The sequence below is a fragment of the Sarcophilus harrisii genome, chromosome 2, assembly GCF_902635505.1.
Source record: "Sarcophilus harrisii chromosome 2, mSarHar1.11, whole genome shotgun sequence".
Classification (NCBI taxonomy): Eukaryota; Metazoa; Chordata; class Mammalia; order Dasyuromorphia; family Dasyuridae; genus Sarcophilus; species Sarcophilus harrisii.
This window is the reverse complement of record NC_045427.1, coordinates 404,377,149-404,399,368: the sequence shown is the minus strand read 5'-3', so window position 1 is coordinate 404,399,368 and position 22,220 is coordinate 404,377,149. Positions and strand designations below refer to the sequence as shown.

The window sequence follows — 22,220 nt, the reverse complement described above, 5'->3', positions numbered from 1 at the left end:
AAAAGTTGTGTTTGATATAAGTTATTCTAGTAGAACTAAGCAGAATGTTTTGAAAGAAGAGATGCAGGAAATTGGGAAATCATTTACAAGGCATTTATGGATGGACTGATAATTGGTTTAGGAATGATTTGCTGAGCCACCAAGTAGAAAGCCTTTGAGGGTTTTCTCTATTTCATGTTACCTCTAGAAATATTTCTGTTGCTCATTGTACAGAGAGAATTGTACTACTATGGAGAAAGAATAGGCAGGGAAAAAGTCATAGTCTCCTCAAAAGGCTTAAAATCTAATAGTATTTTAGTAATGCTAAATAGTATTACTAATTAGCACTAATAGTATTAGTATTAACACATTCAGCATTTACAGAGTCAAGTTTCTTTCACTCTCCCTTTACTTCTCTTAGTCTTGTATCCCTATCTAGATTAATTTTCTCCTTTCAGTAACCATCTTTTGCATTTCTTTTACAGTTGGCATATCATCTAGAATAAGGCTAAGAAAAACACTTCTTAACCATCTTGCCAGAATGTGCTGATTGGGAAAATGTTTGTTGGTTTCAAGTACTGGGCATATGTAGTATCTGATCTAAAACTCCCTCTGGTCACCCAATCCCTTTAGTCAGTCAACAAGCATTTATTTAGTTTCTATTCTACCTTAAGTAATTGTGCTAGGTACTGGGAATATACATGAAACCATTTCTGCTCTCAAAGATTATACATTCTTCCATCCATTGTTTTTTTCCTTTGTTCTTTAGTTCCCTGATTTTCATTGCTTTTGGATATTCCTTTGATCTGCCACTTCTTCCATGTGGTTACTTACTCTCTTCTCCAATGCAGAATGTCATATTTCATCCTATGAGATTTTTGTCGGTATCTTTCTAGAAATCTTACTTTTTGGTATTTTTGTCAAAGAGTTTTGCATAACTCTGTTGGTTGTTGCATAGCTTCTTTTTACAAAGACAAACCCCTCTCCGTGAATCCTTGATCCCATCTTCTCTTGTTCTCTTTAGAAGGTCCCCCGGCTATATATCATCCCTACTCTCACTCTCTAAACTTCAAAATCTCCCTATTTTTTGTCTCCCTTCTTGGTGCCTCCCTACCAACCATGGACATGGAATGTAAATAAGTAGGGACTGTGTCCCAGCCTTCTTTGACCCTTTAAAAATTGACAAAAGGTACTACACAATGAAAAAGCTTAGAGTGCTTTGAGGTAGCAGAATGTGCATCGTTGTTGTGTTTCTCTGAGGATCTTTGTCTATCACTAAAGATTGGTCATTTCTCTCCTTGGATTAGAATTGTGGTGTTTGTGTGTGTGTGTGTGTGTTGGATGAGGGGAGGGATTCAATGTTATCTCTTTGATGAAGAAGAAAGCATAAGACTCTTTTGAGTCACAAGACTCATTTGAATGACAAATGTAACTCAGAGGAACATTCTGGAGAGAAATCTCTTCTTTCAAAGATCCAAACTTCTCCACTCTCTCCATCTGAAGGATTCAGGATGGATGGGCTCTTGATAGGTAGGAAATGTCAGTTGCTCAAGTTGGAAAACCTTATTAAAATGGGACCCAAGAAAATCCACCCTGGCATTCCATGCAATGTACCACTTCTACCCCAACAAGAGTGCCAAACAGATGTAAAAAACCTAGCTTAGAGGCTGCAGAATTTATTTAAGATGCCCTAATTTGGATGTGAAAAAATAATGCTGGAGGTTACCATGGTGATTTCTGTTTATGGAGGATTTGGTGAACATGAAGGGAGAAGCCAGGCTCAGTCAGGCAACAGACCTATAAAGTACTTGGCCCCTTGAGTTTCTCAATGAAATGAGTACTCCTGCTGGGTTGAGCCGCTACTGATGGCCTTGGGGAACTAGGAACGGGAGCTGTACTCTTGGCTTACAAGGAGCACCAGTGAAACCCAGAGTTGTTTTATTTTGTTTTTTTGTTGTTGTTATATTACACTGTGTTCTCCATAGACTTGTTTTGAGAAAAGTACTTTGGAAACCTTAGTAATATAGAATTGTGAAAAGTATTTTGTAAGCCTCAGTGATGTAGAATTGTGATTTGTTAAGAGGCACCATGGAAAGAACTCTGAAAAGGAGATTTTTCATCCTTCTTTAAATATCCCATGACTCTCCTTGCCACATATCTTCTCAGCAGAAGACCTTACCTCATACTTCACTGAAAAAAAATTTTGAGGCCGTTTGATGGGAGCACCCTCCTCTTCCATCTTCTCATCTTATACCACTCAGATGTCGTCTCACTATGATCTTCACCCCATCTTAGATGAAGAGATAGCTCTTCTCTTTACAAAGTGAAACCTCTTGAATGTTGTGGTATATGAATGTAATGGAATATTATTGTGGTGTAAGAAATGATAGTATAAGAAATGATCAGATGGATTTCAGAAAAACCTGGAAAGGTTACAAGAACTGATAATGAGTGAAGTGAACAGAATCAGGAAAACATTGTACACAGTAATGGCATCATTGATGTTCAACTATGATATACATAACTCTTCTCAACAATACAATGATCTAAGACAATTCCAAAAGACTCATGATGGAAAATGCTATCCGTATGCAGAGAAAGAACTGATGGAATCTGAATGCAGATAAGATTATTCTTTTCACTTTTTTCCTCCTTGTGTCCTATTTCTTCTTTCACAACATGACTAACATGGAAATATGTTTTACATAATTGCATATATGTAACCTAAATCAGATTGCTTGCAATTTTGGGGAAGGGGAGTGGAAGGGAAGAAAGGATATAGTTTTGGAAATTAAAATCTTATTAATGAATGTTGAAAATTGTCTTTACATGCAGTTGGAAAAAATAAAATACTATTTAATTAAAAAACAAAACAAAACAAAAGACAAAGCTCTTTCTATGTAGTCTTCATCCCACCTCCTCTAGTCTTTTGAAAAAAATACCTTTTGCATTTCCTATAATCACCATTTTTCTCTCTATATTCTTTAATCTCTTCCTATTTTCTGTCACCTTCTCTGTAGACTATAAACAAGCTCATCTTTTATCTGACTTTAAGAATAAAAACAATCCCCTTATTTGATCCTAACCGTCCTCTATAGTTATATCTTCTCTCTTTTGGGATAAATTCCTTGAGAAAGGTATTTACACTAAATGCTTAAATTTCCTTCCTACTCACTTATAAACCTTCTACAATCTTCTTTCTTTATCATTTAACTTAAACTACTTTTTCTAGAGTATCTTTTAATTCGTTTAATCTAAAGGTTTTTTTTCTTAATTCTCATTCTGATTGAATGCTCTGCAAACTTTGACACTATTGATTATCCTCTTCTTCTGGTTACTCTCTTCTAACTAGGTTTCTGTGATAGTTTTCTCCTCCTTTTGCTCTTCTCTATCCTACCTCTCTTCAATCTATTCTGCTGAATCTTTATTCAGATAAAGCCCTCTAATTTGGGTAATTCCACAAGGCTCTGTCCTGGATCCTCTTTTCAGCTCCCATGAGTTCAATTGTCATCTATCTGTGTATGACTTCCCAGATCTACATATCTAGCCTTAATCTTTCTCCTAAGCCCCAGGCTCACATCCCTAACCAGTTTTTAGACATCTTGAATTTCATGTCCCATAGTTGTCTTAAAGTCAACTTTTCTAAAACTGAACTCATTATCTTCCCTCCTCCACAAAAAGTCATCTCTCTTTCCTAATTTCCCTATTACTATTTTTTAAATGAAAATTTTCATTTTCCTATTATATGTAAAACACTTTTAAACATTCATTTTCTTAAATTTTGAGTTCAAAATTCTTTCTCCTTCCCTCTCTCTTCTCCCATCATTGAGAAGGCAGGGAATTTGATATGTAATACACGTGCATTTATGTAAAACATATTTCCATATTGTCATATTGTGAAAGAAAACACTGACTAAAAGAAACACATACACAAAGTAAAAAATAATATGCTTTGATCTGCATTCAGGTTTCATCAGTTCTTTCTCTGTAGGCAGAAAGTATTTTTCATCATAAGTCCTTCAGAATTGTGCTGGATCATGGTATTGATCAGAGTAGGTAAATCATTCACAGTCGATCATTGTATAATAGGGCAATTATTGTGTACAATGTTCTTCTGGTTCTGCTCACTTCATTTTTGCATTGTTTCTAGGTTTTTCTGAAAGCATCTCGCTCATCATTTTTATAGCACAATATTATTCCATTACAATCAAATGGCATTATTTGTTTAGCCATTTCCCAGTTGATGGGTATCTTCTCAATTTCCAATTTTTTGCCACTGCAAAAAGAGCTGCTATAAATATTTTTGTACATATAAGTACTTTTCCTTTTTTAAAATCTCTTTGTGGTACAAACCTAGTGGTATTGCTGGGTCAAAGAGTTTGCACAATTATACAGCCCTTTAAATATAGTTCCAAATGACTCTCTAGAAGGCTGCCAACTCCACCAGTGATGCATTAATATTTCCCATTACTATTGTGGGAATCCCCACTAACCCAGACTTACCATCTTAATGTCATCTTCCACCTCTTGCACTCACTCCATATAGTCATGACATGATTATCATGTTGTTAAGTATTGCAATATTATCTTTATAAAATCTCCCATATTGGTTCCTTTCTCCCTATTCCACCTTTGCATAAGTCCTAATTACCTCTCTCCTAGACTACCATGGCTGTGTGGCTGAATTTCCTGCCTCTAGTCTTTCTCCTCTTCAATCTAGTCAATCTCTTCTTCCACTCAGTTGCTAAAGTGATCTTCTTAAAGCTCAGGTCTGCCAATTTTCTCCCCAGTCCAGTAAACCCCAATGGCTCCCTTTTACCTCCAGAATCAACTAAAACATACTCTTCCTGACATTTAAAGCCCTTCATAACTTGATATCTTCTTATTTTTCCAGTCTTCTCATACTCTCTGAGTACTCTGCAATTTAATTATTCTGGTCAGCTTGCTTCTCCATGATTACTGTTCTTTTTCACTGACTATTCCCAATGCCTAGAAAGTTCTTCCTTTTTCCTTAGCTCTGTCTCTGGGCTAGCCTGACTTTTCTCAAGATTTAGCTCAAATCCACACCTTTCTGCAGGAGGATTTTCCTAGGCATCCTTCCTGGTAATGCCTTCCCTTGAGAGTTGCATTCCACTTACACTCTACATCCCTTTTTAAAATTTGCACATTTTCCCTTACATTAAAGTAAGCTCCTTGAGAGCAGGGATTATATATTTGTCTTTTTAAAATTTGTATTCCCATAATGCATTGTTGGTGGAGTTGTGAACTGATCCAACCACTCTGGGGAGCGATTTGGAACTATCCCCAAAGGGCTATCAAACTGTGCACACCCTTTGATCCAGCAGTGTCTCTACTAGGTCTGAATCCCAAAGAGATCATAAAAAAGGGAAAAGGACCCATTTGTGCAAAAATGTTTGTGGCAGCCTTTTTTTGTAGTGGCCAGGAACTGGAAACTGAGTGGATGCCCATCAGTTGGGGAATGACTGAATAAGTTATAGTATATGAATATAATGGGATATTATTTTTTTATAAGAAACAATCAACAGGATGATTTTAAAGAGGCCTGGAAAGATTTACATGAACTGATGCTAAGTGAAGTGAATATAACCAAGAGAACATTGTACACATCAATAATAAGGTTATACAATGATCAACTCTGATGGATGTGGCTCTTTTCAGCAATGAGCTGAATTCCAATAGATTTGTGCTAGAGAGCCATCTGCACCCAGAGAGAGGAGTATGGATCACAACATAGTATTTTTATCTTTTTTGTTGCTGTTTGCATGTTTTTTTTTCCTTTCTCATTTTTTTTCCTTTTTGATCTGATTTTTTCTTGTGCATCATGATAAATGTGGAAGTACATATAAAAGAATTGCATGTATTTAATATATATTGGATTACTTGCTGTCTAGGGGAAGGGGTGAGGGGAAGAAAGGGAAAAATTTGAAACACAAGATTTTGAAAAGGTAAATGTTGAAAACTATCTTTGCGTGTATTTGAAAATAAAAGGCTATTATAAAAAAATTATATTCCCAGAGTTTAGTAGTGCCAGGACATAACAAGCACCTAATGTATGCTTATTGACTGACTAAAGATTCACATTTTATTTAACTTATCTGTGCAACTGAAAAAAAAATTACTTAACTTCTTTTGACTTTAAAGTTCTCATAATGTAAAATGAGGGAATTGAACTAAAAGAACTCAGTGCCCTATTCCTACTCTCGAACTGTAATTATGGGAACTCTGTTCAAATCTTGGATCTGCTTCTTCATGATTTTTCAGAGAAGTGAATTGAAACCTACCACTTTTTTATTTCGTAAAAAAAGAGATGATAATATTTATATTTCAAAGTATTTAAATCCCTTACAATATTCAAACATTTAAAATATTTTATTCTATTTAAATGTTATAAAAAGAAAATAAAAGCTATTCACCTCATAAGGCTTACTTGAAGAAAAGGCTTTATAAGTTGGAAAATTCTATACGAATATGAACTATTATTATTCTGCTTTAGCCATTTAAGATATAAAAGTAGGAGACTATTGATCTGCTTTCTCCAGCAATGTTCTATAATTTCCACTTTGGAAAAAATTGGGATATCCTCATCTCATATACTGTTGTGGGTCAAGACACTGGTAGAACATAGGAGCCTTGAAGCACCTTCCTGTAGTCCCACAATGCCAGCCTGAATTGTGACAAAGTAGCTGTGGGCTGTCTGGAAGTAGTTAGTGTAACTTTGACGGCAGATAGGTTGATGTAGGATTTAGCTGTGGGCCTTTTGAGAGAAGAGTTTTAAAAAATAGTTTTTAGGATGTAGACAGTGAGTCTCTGAAATCCTATCTCGCCATAAAAGATCAACTTCATCCTTGGCACATTTATATCTTAATTCCCACAATCACAGTCACAGTGATGGAACTGCTGGTCTTGAAGACAGTGGGTGGGTCCCAGAGAGGAAATACCATTGAGTTCTGTGTAAATGGGACTAGGGACTTCCATTGTTTCAGGCAAATTAAAGAATGGGAGAAGGCAAGGCGTGTATGTTCTTTTGGGTGGCTTGAAAAAAGGGGAGGCAGACAGGGTTGTGAAGTTTCCTTTTTGTTTCTTCCATGTACTCAGAGACTCAGTGCCACCCATGCCATATAGACCTGCTCATGGTCTAGAGCTAGTGCTTGACTAGCTCTGTTAACCATACCAACTAGAACCAAATGCAGAGAATGCCTTCCAAATCTTCTTGCACAGCACTATAGTTTGCTCTTGCATAGGAGAAATATTAGTAGCTATGGTGGGAGAGAGGTGGAGGCTGCTAAGGGAATTCTTTGGTCTTCATGTGCTGTCTAGAGAGTGTGGTGTTGGCTCCTCCCTGCCGTCTGGTGGCCTTTTAAATTCAATTTACTGAACATTTATTGAGCCTCTACAGTATGTCCCACATGATTAATACCACTCTAAAATGTACAATGTAAAAAGATCCCATTTCTTTAAACCAGGAACTGACAATCCAGTTAGAGAGGCAAGACATGTTCAGTAATGATGCAGGATTGTAGATTATTATATCTGACACTACCACCTGTGTGACCTTAGCCAAATTAACTTACTCTTCCTGGTCTTAGATACCTCATCTGTAAAATAAGAGGATTGGAGGACAGATACCCCTTCCCCATCACTACTGCCCCCATCATGGTATCAATATATCATAAGTTGGCATAAGAAATTAAGTAAGAATTTTGAAGGCGTTTCACAGAAGCTTCAGATGAAATAAAGTTTAAAACTCAGAAATGCATAAAATATTTGTATAGTATTATGTACTATCAACCTAAATTTTACAATAAGGTACTGAAAACACCCAGTAAAAGAAAAAGACATACTTCTTCTCTGATATGAAGATAGGGCCAAAACATCTTATGTGGACTTTCCAGATTGCAGGGATGCCATGTCTCCAAATCCCATGAGGTGAAAGCGATAACTGTACACTTCCTCTTTTTCAGCTCTTTCTATGATCTGAGGAAAATAAATGATGAAATGGATGCATCCCATACTGACCTCTCCCCTTTCTGAACTTGGTAGCATTTATCATTTTTGCCACTTATTTCCTTAGGATCATAGACAGAGAGAACTGAAAGAAAGGACATATACATCCATCCACCTCCTGGGGCTTGGGGACATAGCATCCCTGCAATCTGGAAAGTCCCACATAAGATGTTTTGGCCCTACTTTCATATCAGAGAAGAAGTTTGTTGTTTTCTTTTTTCTTTTATGGGGTGTTTTCAGTACCTTATTATAAAATTTAGATTGGTAGTATGCAATACTATATAAATATTTTATGTATTTCTGAGTTTCTAAACTTTGTTTCATCTGAAGCTTCTGTGAAACACCTTCAAAATCCCCACTTAATTTCTTATGCCAACTTATGATGTATTGATACCATGATGGGGTAAGTAGTGATGGGGAAGGGATAACTGTCCTCCAACCCTCTCATTTTGCAGATGAGGATCTAAGGCCAGAAAGAGTAAGTTAATTTGGTCAAGGTCACACAAGTGGTAGTGTCAGATACAATAATCTACAATCCTGCATCATTATTGAACATGTCTTGTCTCTCTAACTGGATTATCAGTCTGGTTTAAAGAAATGGGATCTTTTTACATTGTACATTTTAGAATGGTATTAATCATGTGGGACATATTGTAGAGGCTCAATAAATGTTCAGTAAATTGAATTTAAAAGGCCACCAGACGGCAGGGAGGAACCAACACCACACCCTCTAGACAGCACATGAAGACCAAATAATCTTCTTAGCAGCCTCCACCTCTCTTCTACCATAGCTACAAATATTTTTCCCATATGAGAGCAAACTACAATGCTGTACAAGAAGATTTGGAAGGCATTTTTCCTGGCATACTGCATTTTTTTTTTTGGAACTTGAAAGGCTGATAGCTGTATAAATTCATAGAAATGGTCACTGTATCTTATTGAGACTGTTCCTAATGAAACGGAGCCAGAACTGCCTCTTGAATGTCTGGGAGGCCTGAAATCTCCCTTAGGATCTGCTATACTGTTTGGCTCTCTGAGCTTCATGTACCAAGAAAAAATCACATTTATTTTTTTAAAAATGCTTGACATCTATTACCTCATTTGTTTTATTATTATTATTATTATTATTATTTTGCTTTTGGAGGCAATTGGAGTTAAATGATTTGTCCAGGATTCCACAGTTAGTAAATGTGTGAGTTCAGATTTGAAATGAGGTCCTCCTGACTCCAGGATCATCGATCTAACCACTGTGCCACCTAGCTGCCTCCTCATTTGATTCTTAAAATAATTGATATAAATACTAAAATAGTTTTAGCCCTTTTTTACAGATGAGCTAGCTAAGGCTCATTAACAATAAGTGACTTCTTTGAGTTTATAATCTAATGATGTATCTAAAGGTGTGTTCTGAACTTCCTCTGACCCCAAGTTGACCATTCTTTTCATCTTACCAGGTAAAATGAAGGGGTTAAATTAAGTTTCCTAAGAGCCTTCCGGATCCTAAGATTCCATGTTCAAGATATCTGTCAGGCAGGGTCACAGAACAAGCTTCCCTACCCCCAATGAGACATTGAGTGGGGGAGAATGAGCACGCTCAACATTCCAATATGCAGTGTCTAATCCTGTGTCTTGAATGCCTAGGTGCCATGGTGATTGGTGTCATAGAAATGCTGTGAGGGAGAGGAAGAGGGAAAGCTCTTTCTGTCTGTCACTATATTTATCAGCCATAAAAATATACACCTCTCTTTCCTGGCAGCCTCTCAGCTAGAGTGGGATGATAGAAAAGCAACTCAATGACTATGAAGGGGAATTGGATAGGATTAATTCTCTTCTTTTGTGGCTCCGGTGTTGTCCTCCCCCACCTATTGGGAATCCCTTTCTCTCTTGCTTAGATCAGCTTCTTAGGGACCTAGAATATACTAGGATGGGGGCATTTGACTATGATTAGGATGTAACCCTAGGACTATCCCTTCAGTAATAGGATTTTAGAATCATGGATTATATCTGGGAGACACCTTAAAGTCCACACACTCTTCAGTTCTATTCAATAAATTCTATTCGATAAACATTTATTGAGTACCTACTATGTGCTAGGTACCATGCTAAGCACTGGGGATACAGACAAGAAAAAAAGTCTGTACCCTCGAGGAACTTAGAGTCTAATGTGGGGAGACTATATGCAAAAGAGGGAAGGGACACCAAAGGGTACCTGGCATGGGGATGTGTTATTCCATGAAATTGAAGCTAAGCAGAGCAGAGCTGATTAAAGACTAGCGAGTTTAATTGACTTTACTAGAATTACAAATCTAGTGTTTGAAATAAGATTTGAATCCAGCTGCTCTGCTTCTAAATCCAGTAATCTTTTTTTTTTAACTGCTTTTCCCAGATGATATCTCTAGGATTATCCTTTCAGAAGCCTTTTCTCTTGGTCTATTTGGTTGTATGTCAATCATAGGAGTATGGGGTGAATGGCTGACACTCAGAAGAGATCTTGGAGGCTATCAAATCCAAGGCCTTCGTTTTGAAGATGAAGAAACTAAAGTCAGAGAAGTGAATTATTCTATACCAAGTCATACCCTTTGTTTCTGACTGTTATAAGACTGGGACCTGGATCTCTGGATACCTAGTGCAGAACTACATAAGAAACAATTTTGTGTATAGATTTTTTTTTTGGTTGAAGTTTATTTTTTTTTATTTGAAAAAAAGGGAAGTCTGGGAAGGAATTAATGTTGAACAACTGAAGCTAATAGAGTTTGTTTAGAAGATAGATCTGAGTCTAGCAGAGGAGTGAATGAATGTTTTTAAAAATTCATATTTCATTTTGAGCTCCAAATTCTCTTCTTCCTTCTGGCCTCTCCCCAATTTATTAGGAAGGCAAAGAATATAGAGAAGATCATGTAAGGTAAATGGATAATTTTGGTTAAATTAAATTTGAAAAGTTTTGCACAAACAAAATCAGTGCAGCCAAAATAGAAAGCAGAAAACTGGGGGAATTTTTTTTTTTTACAGTAAATATCTCTAATGAAGATCCTATTTCTCAACTATATAGGAAAGTGAGCCAGATTTATAAAACATATGAGCCATTCCCCAATTGATAATTTATCAAAGGATATAAACTAGGCAGTTTTTGGAAGAAGAAATCAAAGCTATTGGTAGTTACATAGATTATTCTTTAAACAAGATTTCACATCAAAATGGGCTGGATACTTAGGGATGCCTGGGATCAATTATCTTTAGATAATTGAGAGTTGTTTCTTGATAAATAGGATGAGGGCACTAACATCTTTGCAGTCTCTCAGGAGTCCAATCTTGATTTCATTCTTGACTCCTCACTCATATGTATCCCACATATTCAGTCTGTGGTCACATCTTAGCATTTCTAGCTTCACAACGTCATTTGTAGCCTGATACATAGTGTTTTTTTTTTTTTTTTTTTTGGAATTCTTGCAGAACCAAAGATTTTATGCTTACCTAGATTGAAAATCTTTTTATAGTAGGAAATAGTATCATATCATGGAAAGTGGATTAGAACAAGTCAGAAGACACGATGTCCAGTGGATGTCATGGAAAAAATTTAGAAACTTTAGACATCTCAGAAATGTATTATATACATATATATATATATATATATATATATATATATATGTGTGTGTGTGTGTGTGTGTGTGTGTGTGTGTGTATGTGTGCATATTTGCATGTATGTATTATACTGCATAAGTTACCCTATGACCAAAAGCTTAATTCAAATTTTACAATAAGGTACTATAAACACCTCATAAAAGAAGAAAAGTATTCAGACTTCTTCTCTGGAACTTTTTCCATATATCTGCTGTCTTCACATGTTGTCTGTGGTTTCTGCAAAATTCTCCAATAATTCCCATTTAATTTCTTATGCTGACCTGTGATATACTGAAATTGCAACAGAGAAAATTGTGATGTGGAAGGGAGAATTGTAAATCATTTAATCCTGTACAGCTACAGTTTTCTTATCTGTAAAATGGGGATAGTAATACTTGGGCCAAGAGGTAACCTGGAATTGTGGATAGAAAGTCATATTCAGAGTCAGGAAGGCCTGAGTTCAAGTCCAGCTTTGGACATAAAAATGGGACTCTAAGTCACTTAACCTTTGCCACGGGAAACTCTGAAATTATAAATAGCAGAAAGTTATTTGTGTTAATAGAGGGGAATTCTTTGTGACTGTGCCAGTGAGATGATGGGTCCAGTCTAAAAAATAAACAATTAGAAATCTTGCACCTGCATAACCTTACAACATGTTTGAGAGAAGTTACTTGTTATATTCTACAGTGCTATAGTAATGTGAATACTAGTATGGCTTGAAAAAAACTTACCTTTTTTTTTTTTTAAATTGTAGTGACCTGGACAGAAATAATATCACCAGAATCACCAAGACAGACTTTGCAGGGCTCAAGAATCTCCGAGTTTTGTAAGTAACATGGCTGACCATCTGATGGGGACAATGAGCACACATGATCCCCTACCACCCAAGTCTCAAACTCACCACACAGGATATATATCATATGAGCTGAAAGAGGCACAGATTTCTAACAGCATTGTGGGATGTTGTTCCTTATCCTCACTCGGTGGCCTGGATTAAATATACCATCTCCTATGGGCCAGTGGTACAGAATTCAGTCAAACCAGTGGGGAAAGAGTATCCTAGTTTTAAAGAAAAGAGGAGGCTGTATGAGCAAGCAGATCACCATCTCCTGCTGTCATGCTGTTAGCAATAACTTCAGGCTGCCTAGCCATACAGCTTCCCTCCTACATGTACTATTATTTCTTGCCCAGTCTCTGCATTAAAAAGAGAATGGGTTACAATAACTGTTACCTTTCTTTTCCCTCAGGGGTCTCCACAAAGCACCTAGTGAATACCCATAGCTCTTGCTTAAAAAAAAAAAAAGCAGTTAACAACTATGGTTGGTTGATAAGAAGTGAAAGATTTTTTCCCCTCTCTAAAAACCAGCAGACACTGATTGAAAAGTCCAAGCCCTAGAGAGTTTCAGGAATGGTTCTTGGAGACTTCCTAAGCTATTTTTCTAAAGTCCCAGAAATACAAAAATTAAGCCTCTCAAATATTGCTAAGCACAGAGGTGATAGAAGCAAAAGACTTCTATTAATCAAATGATATAATATTTGTAAAGTACGTTTCCTAGTGCCTAATGTATAGCAGTTGCTTAATAAATGTTTGTTTCCTCCCCTCCTTTCTCCCATGGAAGGGATGAACATGGATATTTTAGAGGAAGGTAAAAAGGTATGGTGGATAGTATGCTAAGATTAAGTCAGGAAGACACTTATGAGCTGTATGACCCAGGACAATTCTAAATTTTTTCTGTCTGCCTCAGTTTTTTCAGTTGTAAATTGGAAATCACAATAGCACCTACCTTCCAGAGTTTGAGAGAGGATCAAAGGATATAACATTTGTAAAGTTCTTAAGACAGTGCTTGCCATAAAGTAAGCACTTAATAAATGCTTAAACCCTTCCCCCAATGTCATCAAAGTAGGGAACTCTAATTGTAGAAACGTCCCCATTGACAGAGTGCAGGAACCCAGCCTCCATCTTTGAGTTTAACTTAGAGCAGCTAGGTGAGACAGCGGATAGAGTGCCAGGACCAGAGTCATGAAGACTCATTTCCCTGATTTCAAAACCACTTACTAACTGTATGACCGTGAGCAAGTCACTTAAACCTGTTTGCCTCAGTTTCCTCATAAAATGAGCTGGAGAAGGAAATGGCAAGTCACTATATTATATTTTCCCCAAATGGGCTCATGAGAAGTCAAACACAACTGAAAAAAATTACTCAGTTTAAAGCAGTAAGGTTAAGTGTCTTTCCCACAAATATACAATCAAAGAACTTGAACCCAGATTTTTTTCTTTATTAAAGCTTTTTATTTTTCAAAACATATGCATGGATAATTCTTCAGCTTTAACCCTTGTAAAACCTTGTGTTCTAATTTTCCTCCCTTTCTCCCATGCCCTCCTAGATGGCAAGTAGTCTGATATTTGTTAAACATGATAGAATTATATGTTAAATCTAATATATGCATACATGTTTATACAATTATCACGCCACACAAGAAAAATCAATTCAAACCAGAAAAAAATGAGAAAGAAAATAAAATGCAAACAAACAACAACAAAAAGAGTGAAAATGCTATGTTGTGAACCACACTCAGTTCCCACAGTCCTCTCTCTGGGTGTAGATGGCTCACTTCATCACAAGATCATTGGAACTGATCTGAATCATCTCATTGTTAGAAAGAGTCATGTCCATCAGAATAGATCATCATATAATCTTGTTGTCATGTACAATGATCTCCTGGTTCTGCTCATTTCACTTAGCATCAGTTCATGTAAGTCTCTCCAGGATTCTCTGAAATCATCTGCTGATTGTTTCTTACAGAACAATAATATTCCATAACATTCATATATTCAGCCATTCTCCAACTGATAGGTATCCATTCAGTTTCTAGTTTCTTGCCACTACAAAAAGCTGTGCCACAAACATTTTTGCACATGTGGGTCCCTTTCCCTTCTTTAAGATTTCTTTGGGATATAAACCCATCAAAGACACTGCTGAAACATAGATATGCACAGTTTGATTACTCTTTGAGCATAGTTCCAAATTGCCCTCCAGAATGGTCAGATCCATTCCCAACTCCACCAACAATGTATTAGTGTCCCAATTTTCCCACATTCCCTTCAACATTCATCATTATCGTTTCCTGTCATCTTAACCAAGCTGAGAGGTGTGTAGTGAGCCCAGATTTTCTTAACTCTAAAACCAACTCTTTCTTCACTATGGCCTGTTATAAGCAGTTTCCATTTGGAAATTCCACCTGAGCAGCATGAGAAACTCACACTCTAATAGCTATGTACAAACAAGCTATTCACAGCAACCATATAACTGCCTGTGGTAACTGATTTTAGCATTATGACTTTCTGTGTATGTCCTTGTCCATTTTAAAAGAGGGAATTGACGTAAATGGTTCCTCATGATTCTTCCAGAATGATAGAATTGTAGAGTTGAAAGAAAACCCAGAGATCACTGAGACACTCCTCAGAACATGAATCCTGTCTTCCAGCATCTCAACAGATGGTCATATATACTCTTGTGGAATTCCTTAAGCCCTCCAAGATTTTCAATGTCTCCTCCTCAAAAACGCTTATTCCATTTGAGGCGAGCTCTAACACTTTAGGATTCTACAAACTTCAAGCTAACAAGGTGTTTTTTTTAAAAAAAGCCTTTCCTAATTCTAGAATCATACGAGGTAAGATTTTTGAAGAATCTTATGACCTCTAAACTTTTTTTTTTCTATTGTAAATAAACTGTAAAATAGTTTGCATTACCAATTGATCAGGATGGAAATTTGAACTAAATTTTGGAACTAGAGTGAATTGTAACAGTATTATTTTAAATGAATTAATGAAAAGAAATAAGAATAACAATTTTCTCATCCCAGGTATTTGGTCAGCTAATGAACTGAATTTTCTTTCAGTAGGATAGATTATTTTTTAATATAAAAATGGGCTGAGGGGAACACAGGAAGGTCTTCTGACTTCTACACCTATGAGTTTTTTTTGGCAACAAAGAAATTTCACTTAATGTTTCCTTTTCTGGCATGAATACTTTTGTGTGTGCACACATGTGTGTGCATGTGCACGCGTGTGTGTGCATGCACGTGTCTGCGTATATACACACAAAGCACAGAGCTTTGCTTTTTTTTTCCTACTGCATTTGAAAACCTAATAAAAATTCCAATTTTCATATCTGTTTTTAGCAAATAGAAAGTTTAATATAATTGCAAAAGATTGTATTAATATCCTCTGGATGGTCTATAGCATTCCTTTTTCAGCACTTTATCTCCTGAGTTAATTGGGACATTCTTCCTGTTTGATAAGCCGTGCCAAAAATGTCCCTGCCTGCTCATAGATTGTGTGAATATGCTGTGTTTTATTATCTGCTTTATCTACTCTAAGACAATCTAATTCAAATGCCCCGCTTTTACACTGAAAGACTACTACATAAGGTGACTGAAATACTTTCTAACATATACTAGTAAAATACTCAGACATTTCAGCCATATTTTTCCTCAATGTATCTTTCTAGCTTGAGTAACCTAGACAACTATTCTCTTTGAAAAGCTTTCATCACACCCCAGCACATTCCCCATATCTGCTTCTTATTTATAGTTTGCAGTGAAGCCAAAAAAAATCAATACTCTTGAATAATTTTAACTTACCACCCCATTTGCCACATAGGATTGTTAATGTTGTGCAGGTGAAGGGGCAAGATCAGATGGAATGGTTTGGGGAACTTCAACCTCATTCCCATTATAATTTTCTGCAAAATGAAATCTATTCATGGGGAAGACTTATAGATTACCCAATAAGGGCTCATTTTCTTGAGAGTTTGGAGGAAGGGAAGGGAGCAGGAGAAAAATTCTTCTGGTGGTATCAATTAGCCTCCCTTTCTGAATAATATGTCGCAAGGATTCTGCTATGTTGAAAATGTGGGAACCAGCTTTATCCCAAATGGGGTCAATAAAAGAGTTAAAATCCTCCCTGGCCATCATCACATGTGGACAATTTCCGAGTCTAATTCAGTGTTAAAACTAAAAAACAACAATGCTAAAAAAGCAGAAAATGAGCAAAGTCTGTGTTGTCCTAATTTGGAGCAGACTCAGGGCATGACAAACTAATTGTCCTGGTGTCCAGTGCCTTCTGGTTCCTTGTATGCTTTTCTGAACCTTTTGCCTCCAAATGTATTTGCTACTTAGGTTCAGACTGATGACCTTCCAAGTAGAACCTGGAAAATAACATGGATATTTTAGCAAAGACTTCTAGATGTGATATTATGAAATCAGAACATGTTAAGAACTAGAAGGGACTTATTACATAAAATGTAGAATGGTAGAGTGGAATGGGACCTTAAAATGCAGTGTTAGAGTTAGAAGTGACCTTGAATTGTGTATGACAGAATTTTAAAAGTGAAGGGAATTGAGGCATCATCTAATTCAGTTCTGTCACTTTATAGGTAAGGGAACTGATGCTCAGATTTCTGAGTTTGGTGATTTCTCCAAGGTCACACATCTGGTTCATTTCTCTTCAATTACATAATGTTGCGGTTTTCTCCTTCTTGTGAAAGAGAGTCAAGGGTATTCTAGTGGTTGGCACAAAAATAAGTTGGGCAGGGGGAGTGCTCCATGGAAGATTTGGGAGAGGCCCCTCCAGAAAATTAGCTTGAATGTGACATAAGTGCTCAGCTATTGTCAATCTGGCCCTTGTGAAAAAGTTAGACAATACCACCACCAAATATTATGACTTATTTTATTGATTTAGGGGTGGGGAATCACAAACTAACAAACTTACAAGTTCAATTAAATTGTGCTTTCCATAACAGGATGAATTAATTTGAATCCCTTAACGTTCCAAAAGATTTCTGAATTTTCAGTGTTAATTTTTACCTGAGACCCAATTCCTGCATATATCAGCAGTGTGATTGGTGGACAAGTCATGTAATCTCTCAAAAAATTCCCTTTCCTCATCTATTACGTGGAGATCAAAATACATATACTGCCTACCTCACTATATTGTTATGAGTAAAAGCAGTGAATCAAGTATTATAAGGTCTTCTGACTTCTACATCTATGAGATTTTTTTTTTTGGCAACAAAGAAATTTCACTTAATGTTTACTTTTCTGACATGGATGCTCGTGTGTGTGTGTGTGTGCGCGTGTGCACCTGTGTGCATTATTCCTTGCAGGGGAGAGTGGCGGGGGTGGGGGGGAAGAGAAAAGACACTGGTGACAGGACACCTGACTTTGCTATGAATAAGCTGTGTGACCTTAGAAAAATGACTTTCTCTCTCTGGGCCTCAGATTATTCTTTTTTCAAATAAAGGGTTTTTATTAACTAGTCTGCTCTAGCTATAAAATTCTATGATTACATTCAGTATGTGTTTGTCTTTTTTTTTTTTTTTTTTTTAGCATTTATTCCTCCCTTCCTTTCATATCCAGTGCTATATATGTTGTGGCCACACTTATTTGTCTTTGATTTCTTGGAAGAATGATAATTTGACTTTCCTAGTTTTCCTTATATTTCCTCTAGCAGATATTCTTTCCATTGCCTTCACTAGAGAAGTTCACAGCCTGTCTCAGCTTCTCCTTTCTGGGAAAAAAGAGACAGGAAGGAAGGAATCAAGGAAGGAAGGAAGGAATGAAGGAAAGAAAAGAGGAAGAAAGGAAGGAGGGAAGGAGGAAGGAAGGAATAAAGGAAGGAAGGAAAAAGAAAAGAAAAGAATCCTTGAGTTGCAGCTCACCAGAAGCTAAAGGCTTTCTGCTAAATCCTATGCAGACCCCATGAAAGCCAAGCATTTTGACCTGGCCCTGGAACAGTCACATGCAGAAGAATATGTAGCAGCCTCATTCATAGTTCCCTTTCCCGTGGTCATTTAATCCATTTTAAGCTGCCACCATGTTTCTTTTTTTTTTTTATTAAGTTGGTAAAACAAATGTTTTCTTGTACATTGAAGTTGAAATAATAGAAGGGTTTAATCCCTCAGGAAGATTAAAATGACCCTAACAAAATCAAACTCATACAACAAAAGAGTTTAGATTTCCCTTAAATTATTTTGGGGGAGAATTGGGTTGTCTGTTTTGGTCATTTCAGAGTACTATAGGTCAGAGTTTCTTAAACTTTCCACTGCAACCCCTTTTTGCCTGAGAAATTTTTACCTTACCCTGGGTATATAGGTATATAAAATAAGTGTACAAGTCAATAATTTATTGATAATAAATCTTAATTTGACAATCTCTTCATTCGGTTACAAGATCCCACATGGTATTAGAACCACAGTTTAAGAAGCTGGGCTATAGATAGAACACATAAATGGAGTTGAAAAGATCTAGCTTTTCTCTTCAAGGATCAGATTGTCCATTTAAAAATTAACAACTTGCTTGCTCTTTTACCACTTCACAATGGAATTGTATCCATAGGGTATTGGGCATTAGAAGACAGAGGATCCTGGAATCTGGGTGACTCCTTCAGCTTGGTCAGTACTCAGTAAATACTTTACCTCAATAAGAATGTTCCTAAGGTCTAGAGTGAGCATAGTTTATGTGAAGTGTTTTAAACTCCTTAGAGGAAAGGAGTGCCAGGTAGAGAGATGCTGATTATTTTTGTGGCTTTTAAAAGGAGCAGCTTTCCCTCTTTCTTTTCTTTGCAACACCCTGCAGTGCTTGGGGGGACATTTGCTGGGAACATTCTTAAAATAGATGCATGGAAACCAATCTGTCAGGTAGAAGTGTGCGGGCGGTTAAACCCCCGGTTACCGTGGTGCTGAGCTGGTAGGGAAGTGATTAACTTCCCTTCCCCCTACCCCCAAAAAATAAAACCAACCCAAAACTTTTTCAAGATTGAACAAGAAAGAATATACCTGGGACCTTTAGGCATGGCCACTGACCCTTCCACAAACATGGGTGTGGAGCAAGTAATAGGCAGAAACCAACCCTATCCTGACTGTTGTTATTTCTGTGACTCTAGGCATCTTGAAGAAAACCAGGTCAGTGTGATAGAACGAGGGGCCTTCCAAGATCTGAAGCAATTGGAACGCTTGTAAGTACCTGGTCATCCTTTTCTGAAAAGTAGATTCTGGCTCAGTCTAATTGATATTTTACAGATATGAAATACTGACTTTTAAGAGAAATATTTACTCTTGTATTTAGAACTCCTGGATGTATTTTAAAGAGATACTGCTGTTGTAATCAAATTTAATTGTTTATTTTTTTCTTAGAAAGAGGCACACACACAAGGAGACAGAAAAACAGAGACACAGAGACACAGAGAGAAACAGAGAAAAACAGAGACACACAGGGGCAAAGAGACAGAAACAGACAAGGCAAGAGAGAGAGACAAGAGGCACAAAGAGATAGAGACAAAGTTGGAGACAGAGATAAAGAAAAAGAGTAGGGGAGGAGAGAGAGAGAGAGAGAGAGAGAGAGAGAGAGAGAGAGAGAGAGAGAGAGAGAGTGTGTGTGTGTGTGTGAGTGTGTGTGTGTGTCCCTTCCTAAAAATGGCCTTTTGCATATGAGTGAGGGAGGCATGCAGGATTGAAAGAGAGCCTTGGGAATGAACTAAGAAGATCCTGGTTTGGGTCCCAGCTTTGACACTTGCTACTTACTAAATGTGTAACTATAGGCAAATCATTTCAACTTATCGGGCCTCAGTTTTCTTCTCTGTAGAATGAAGAAGTTGAATTAGTTGGCCTCTAATGTCCCTTCTAATGGTTCTGAAGCTATAATTCTGATTGTGTCTTTTGGAGCTTTCAACCTGGCTCAATAGTAAAGCTATTGAATATTTGCCTCATATTAGATCATCTCCTTTTGGGTGAAAGAGAAGCTTTTAGAACTTCCTTCCATGAAAACAAGAATCACTATCAGATACTCACTGTCATTCCTAATTTTGGTAACAAAAACCCCATTTCTGTACTTTAGCATTCTTTTTTTTTTTCATTTTCCTTCCTCCCTCTCTACCTCCCTTCATCCTTCCCTCCTTTGTTCCTTCCCTCCCTTCTTCCTTCCTCCCTTCCTTCCTCCTTTTCTCCCTTTTTCTTTCTTCTTCCTTACCTCCTTCTTCTCTTTCTCCCTCTTTCTTTCTTCTTTCCTTACCTTCTTCTTCCCTTTCTCCTTTTCTTTCTTTCATCTTTCCTTACCTTTTTCCTTCTTTTTCTTTCTTTCCCATTCTCTCCTCCCTTCCTTTATTTAAAGTTTAACTTTCTTTCAATTAGTAAAAAATTATATTTTCTTCCTTTCCCCCAGAACTGGACCAGAAAAAAGTTAAACAAAACCTCTATAACAAATATGCATAATCACACAAAATAAATTCCTGAATTGACCATGTATATCTCATTTTTGCATGATTTATGCACTTAATTTATTACCTTCTTGCTAAGAGATAGTTACTATTTTTCAGGGACCCCTGTGCCCCCTTTTTGTATAAAGGGAATGATGAAGAGCAGATGTAGTTGGTGTACATTCATCTGCTAGTATCAGACACAGTCACCAATGTCAGCAAGCTCACATGTTTCCACAAGAGAATAACTTTGCCTGTGGTTTAAAAATAGGTCACCAGCTTTGCCTTTGTCAGTTACTGAATTGGAGCCCCAGAAATATGCCATATACTTACTTGTTAAATAATTTTAACTATATGCCTGGTAACTATGGTTGAGTTATCCCAGCAGTTAGGTGGGCATTTTCAGTTTTTCATGAGTAACATATCTATTTACTATATATGGATATTATCTTTTGGTTTTCTGGGTGGTGAATACCCAGATGAGTTTTTACTGATATTGGTACATATTTATTTATACTACTTCCTTCAACATCATGGCAGACACAATATTTTAAATGCAGTCTGAAGAGATGTCTTCAATAGTGACATATCTTGCTATAATTTATTTCTTTGGTCAAATTAAACTTTTGAAAAGGTGATTCAGTCAAAATGGAAAGGTGACTAGTTTGTGGTGCCTTATATTCTATGAATAATATAGGCTTGTATTTATTCTTCCTCTGGAGTTGTTCTATAAGACACTACAGGACCTTGCATGAAGAATTATGATGTTCATATTACTTTTTGGGGACTCTCATAAATGATCTAAGACCTTCACACTAGATAAAAGTAATCTCACAATTTTTTTTTGTAAAAATGGTTCCCACTAATTATCCTATTAAAAGTTTTCATAGAGGTTCTTGCCACTTAAATCATAGTACATGGGTTTCAATGACTTGATTGAAAAGAATATAATTTATTTACTTATTTCTTGACAGGGTAATAGCTAAAGATTGAATAGTAGTTAATATTCAGCAAAGAGTTAAACTATTTGAAAATTGATGACTCGTGCTTCTTTTTAGATTTTGTTCTCAAGGCAAAATAGTTAAGTGAAATCTTCTGTTTTGATTTAGGAGTACATGAACATGTTTGCTGAGCCTAGGTTATTCATGTGAATCACTAAAAACAAATAGTTATTTTCAAAGGGCCACAATCAAGTTATAATCTCTTACTCTAAATAGCCTTGGGAATAGAAGTATAAATAGAATCATAAATTATTAATTTGACATTGGTTGAAAATATATGGAATTTGTCTAAATAAAACTTTGCAAATAAGCATTCATATACTTTACTTTCAGGGTACAAAGACAAA

General features: G+C 36.5%; 1 protein-coding gene across 3 annotated transcripts in view; it reads left to right on the top strand.

Annotated features, from left to right (window-relative positions):
* Positions 1 to 22,220, top strand: part of SLIT3 (slit guidance ligand 3) — a 772,326-nt gene that overhangs the window by 41,649 nt on the left and 708,457 nt on the right. For all 3 annotated transcript variants that reach the window (XM_031949421.1, XM_031949420.1, XM_031949422.1), the window contains exons 2-3: positions 12,374 to 12,445; positions 19,565 to 19,636. In XM_031949421.1, coding sequence (XP_031805281.1) covers positions 12,374 to 12,445; positions 19,565 to 19,636 — 144 coding nt within the window. The remainder of the gene's footprint in view (positions 1 to 12,373; positions 12,446 to 19,564; positions 19,637 to 22,220) is intronic.